The sequence below is a fragment of the Nuphar pumila genome, chromosome 4 (assembly GCF_984573655.1).
Source record: "Nuphar pumila chromosome 4, dmNupPumi1.hap1.1, whole genome shotgun sequence".
Taxonomy (NCBI): domain Eukaryota; kingdom Viridiplantae; phylum Streptophyta; class Magnoliopsida; order Nymphaeales; family Nymphaeaceae; genus Nuphar; species Nuphar pumila.
In genome coordinates this window covers 108,072,806-108,077,900 of record NC_143252.1, presented here as the reverse complement: position 1 = coordinate 108,077,900, position 5,095 = coordinate 108,072,806, and the positions used below count along the sequence as shown (strand labels likewise).

The 5,095-nt window shown below is 47.1% G+C and overlaps 1 protein-coding gene across 1 annotated transcript; it reads left to right on the top strand.

Annotated features, from left to right (window-relative positions):
• Positions 1 to 2,001: 2,001 nt before the first annotated feature.
• Positions 2,002 to 4,416, top strand: LOC149840476 (acetolactate synthase 3, chloroplastic-like). The gene has a single exon (XM_090003172.1). The coding sequence runs from the start codon at positions 2,091 to 2,093 to the stop codon at positions 4,077 to 4,079; it is 1,989 nt and encodes a 662-aa protein (XP_089859298.1). The 5' UTR covers positions 2,002 to 2,090; the 3' UTR covers positions 4,080 to 4,416.
• The last annotated feature ends 679 nt before the right edge of the window (positions 4,417 to 5,095 follow it).

The window sequence follows — 5,095 nt, the reverse complement described above, 5'->3', positions numbered from 1 at the left end:
CAGATTTGTCAATTTTTTAATTCACAGTCAATCATGGTTATGGGTGTCAACGGGTCGGGTTTGGTTCAGACCCAGGTGAAACCAAACCTGACCTCGATTTTTGGGTATGGTATTGAGTTTGGATCCCAATCTAATTAGACTCACCACAAGAGAAACCATACTCAAACCTGATAAAACCTACATGAACCATACCCAAGCCATACTTGGTAAAACAATATTTTTTATGATTTTTACATTTAAAATTTGTGGGTCTTAATTGGGACTCGGGTCGAGCTTGGGTATAATATAAAATTTCACAAACTATACTTGGGTTCATGTATTAATCAAACTTTTGAGTCTAGACTCGAGTCTTAATCAGGTCTTATTTATCACCATACGACTTGTTGACACCCCTAATCGCGGTATTGTGCCTAAAAGCTAGTGCCATCTATGTCTTTATGGTGAGCTTTTGAAAACTGAGTTTGGATAAACATAAATTTGCTATAATCTCATATGTAAATTATGCTTAGATATAATATGTTTTCAAAAAAATAACAAAAAAAAGTGTATGAATGTGAAATGGTACATTCTCATGGTTGCACATGGCTAGACAAAAAAAATAAGGGATACGATGAAAAGGTCCAATCAAATACATTCATTATGTGGCCGAGGATCCCTAAACCCCGATAACCCCAATTTGAGAGGTGGGCCAGGGGGGTTTGGATCAAATGATATTGGAAAATCACCATTGGATTCTTTTGTACGGATGCCAAATTCTTTAAAAAAAACAAAAAAAAGTTGAATGAAGGATTTGGCATCCGACCCTTGATCCACCGAGATGGAGATGGGTGGTGGATATTGAAAATCACAATCAATGGTGAATTTAATATCACCCGATCCCATCTCATACGTTCAGTGCCTTCCACACACATACCATCTCAATCCTTATCACACTTTATCACCCCTCCACCAATCAGCATCCAGGTTCACATTTTTTGAGCCACCAAAATGCCCCCCAATTAAGAATCTTTAGGAAGGACTTGGCTTGACCTTAGAGCCGAACCAGTAAGTGCTATGACTTCTGACTCGGATACAACTCGGACCTTAAACCACTTGAACATCGAGCTCGTCCAAAGACCATGTAGGCTCGAGTCCGTGCTGTAAACCTAGTAGGGGTAAACACCAACTCAAGCCCAAATAAAGCTACTTTTTTTATATTTACAAGATCAAAGACTTAATTGCACTGGCTCTTCCTATCTTACTTACAAATGGATCTATCCATATGGAAAGAATAGAAAGAAGTTTAATGATATTGGACACAGGCATATAAGGCATGTTACTTGTTTATAGATAATGTGTGTGAAGATCCTGACTATTGAATAAACCAAGATCTTACTATGACTACAATTTTAGAGAGACGCTAAAGCACAAGCTTAGGGTCGCTTATGCAACTGGATAACCAGCACTGAAAATCATCTTTGGATGGTTTGGTGTTTTGATGATACCTGCAGTACTTACAATCACTGTCGTGAACGTGTAAAACTCCATGCCCCTTACTTGATCCAGATGATCTATTGGCGACACATGTTTGACTTATAAAGAGCTTGTTCAAACTTGTAAAATAAGCATATAAGTGTTTGTATTCAACTCTAGTTGGCTTGCTAACCGGTAATATTCATGCATTTACATATATTTTTATATCATAGATTTTAGATATTGAAGTGCTAGGCTTATAAGCAGGCTTTTATTTTTATAAGTTCAATTTAAAAGGACTTTACTTCGACGAGCCAGCTCAAGCTGGGCTTGCTTAACTCGGGCTTGTCATAAACTCGAACTCGGTTCGGCCGGCGGTAGGAACAAACCGAGTTTGTTGGATTCGTTCCGCTCGTTTATCACCTCTATACATACGAGTCATTGTTCTTTTCAAAGTTTGCAACACCCTGTATTGTACAAGACCCCAAAATCCATGACCAATTTCGTAATTATGTTCTTGCACTAAAAAACCCTACTCAAGAAGAGAGTGTGTGTGTGTGCGCGCGCTGTTACAAGAGTAACAAAAGAGAGAGAGAGAGAGAGAGAGAGAGAGAGAGAGAGCTTCCCCAACATCTCTCATGGCGTCGGCGTCCACCTCTGCAACTACATTCTCCACCACCAGACCCTTCCTGAAGCGACCCAACCACCACCACCACCACCACCACCATTCAATCATCTCGTCCCCACCTTACCCCTCTCGCGGAGCCACCACTCTGCTCATCAGAAATGCCATCTCTCCTCCCCAACCGAACCCCAGCAGCATCAAACCGGCCGTCCAGACCCACCTCCACCACCCGATCCCGCCGCCCTTCCCGTCCCGCTTCGCTTCCGGCGAGCCGCGCAAGGGAGCGGACATACTCGTGGAGGCGCTCGAGCGGGAGGGCGTCTCCCACGTCTTCGCCTACCCCGGGGGAGCCTCCATGGAGATCCACCAGGCGCTGACGCGCTCCTCCGCCATCCAGAACGTCCTCTGCCGGCACGAGCAAGGGGAGGTGTTCGCCGCCGAGGGCTACGCCCGCTCCACCGGCCGCGTCGGCGTCTGCATCGCCACCTCCGGCCCTGGCGCTACCAACCTCGTTAGCGGGCTCGCCGACGCCCTCCTCGACAGCGTGCCTCTCGTCGCCATCACCGGCCAGGTCCCCCGCCGGATGATCGGCACCGACGCCTTCCAGGAGACCCCCATCGTCGAGGTCACCCGCTCCATCACCAAGCACAACTACCTCGTCCTCGACGTCGACGACATCCCCCGCGTCGTCCGCGAGGCCTTCTTCCTCGCCGCCTCAGGCCGCCCCGGCCCCGTCCTCGTCGACATCCCCAAGGACGTCCAGCAGCAGTTCGCCGTGCCGAATTGGTTCCTGGAGATGAAGCTCCATGGCTACATCCACAGGCTGCCCAAGCCCCCTGTCGACTCCCAGCTCGAGCTCATCGTCAATTTGATCGCCCGGTCGAAGAAGCCCGTCCTCTACGTCGGCGGCGGCTGCGTGAACTCCAGCGAGGAGCTCCGCCGGTTCGTCGAGCTCACCGGCATCCCCGTCGCGAGCACTCTGATGGGTCTCGGCACCTTCTCCTCTTCAGACCAGCTGAGCCTGCAGATGTTGGGGATGCACGGCACTGTTTATGCGAACTACGCGGTCGATCATGCCGATCTGTTGCTCGCTTTCGGGGTGAGGTTCGACGACAGAGTGACAGGGAAGCTGGAGGCTTTCGCGAGCCGGGCGAGCATTGTTCATATCGACATCGATCCGGCCGAGATCGGGAAGAACAAGCAGCCCCATGTATCGCTCTGCACGGATATCCGGCCGGCATTGGAGGGGCTCAATGGGATGCTGGAGGAGAAGGAAGAGGTTCTCCGGCGTCTGGATTTCGCATCGTGGAGGGATGAATTGGAAGAGCAAAAGAAGAAGTGGCCGTTGAGCTACCAGACATTCGGCGAAGCGATCCCTCCGCAGTATGCAATCAAAGTGCTCGATGAATTGACTGATGGGGAAGCCATAATCAGCACCGGGGTCGGGCAGCATCAGATGTGGGCAGCTCAGTGGTATAAGTACAAGAGGCCGCGCCAATGGCTGACTTCTGGTGGATTGGGAGCGATGGGTTTCGGTCTACCGGCCGCAATAGGCGCTGCAGTAGGCAATCCCGGCACCGTAGTGGTTGATATCGATGGGGATGGTAGCTTCATCATGAATGTGCAAGAATTGGCCACAGTTAGAGCTTCCAACCTCCCTGTGAAGATCATGGTATTGAATAACCAGCATTTGGGCATGGTGGTACAGTGGGAAGACCGGTTTTACAAGGCGAACAGAGCACACACGTATCTTGGAAATCCATCAAAAGAATCGGAAATATTCCCAAACATGTTGAAATTTGCAGAGGCTTGTGATATTCCGGCCGCTCGAGTAACTCGCTTATCGGAGCTGAAGGCGGCTATCCAGAAGATGTTGGATACACCGGGGCCTTATTTGCTGGATGTGATCGTTCCTCATCAGGAGCACGTATTGCCGATGATTCCGAGCGGAGGGTCTTTCAAGGATGTGATCACAGAGGGCGATGGCAGAATAAGTTACTGAAGTAGGTTCGGCGCCTCAAGCGAAACAGGGTATCGTCTGTACATAAGCTGCACGAGTATCTTTTTTCTTGGTTGGATGAAATTTGGCTTTCTTGCTGGTTGTTTGCAATCTATTTATGATTTGCAGTAAGTTGATGATTATGACTTAGCGTCTGCTAATTATTTAGTTCAGATTATAGTCAGAAAGGCGCCAAGTTATGCGTAATGTATTTGCCTCTGCTACTTTGTTTCTTCTTCAATCTGAAATGAAGTTGCTGAACGCTATTGAACGGATCTCTGCTGTTGTACTAGACGATGGTTAATCGAGTAATTGATGAATAATGAGGTTTTCTTGACAAGGTTGTTGTTGTTATTGCTGTGCTAGACGATGGTTGATGGAGCAATCAATGAACCATTAGTCGTTCTTGACAAAGATATTCAGTGAGTTATAGATAAAGAAACCATATCTCGAGATCTCTTAAATTTAGACCATGGTTCATGCGAATTGTTGATCTAGTGATGTAAGAAACGAGGAACTCCGACATTAGATCTGAATGGCGAATATTTTCTGACGCTTTATGTGGTGACTTATTTGTAGCACATTTCAATTTAGTCTTTTGTTTTTTCTTTCATAGGTATCTGAGACCAATACTACCTTTGTTGAGCCCATGGTTTTTGGTCGCTAATAGAATCTTTTTTTTATGACGAGGAGTCCTCACTGAAGCAAGGTAAACCCCGGATGTTCCCTTGGGTGGCCCACCTTTGAAAGCTACAGACACACTCCACAGTGGGACTTAAGAGCAGATCAAGCGATCTATATCGAATCACTTTAAGAAAGTGATTTGACATCTTCACCGTCCATTGCTTTGTCCACAAGACCTCATGATCCTTGTGTACATTGTGGACGGTGAGGATGCCAAATCATTTGATCTGCTCTCGTGGGGTTTGATCCTACACCTTTCCTATCAGCACCCTCACAAGTAAAAACCACCCTACTCTCCTTTGTATTATATTATTTGCTATCATCATCTTGCACTG

Coding starts and splice junctions, on each gene's coding strand:
- LOC149840476 (XM_090003172.1), top strand. CDS start 2,091: ATGGCGTCGGCGTCCACCTCTGCAACTACATTCTCCACCACCAGACCC.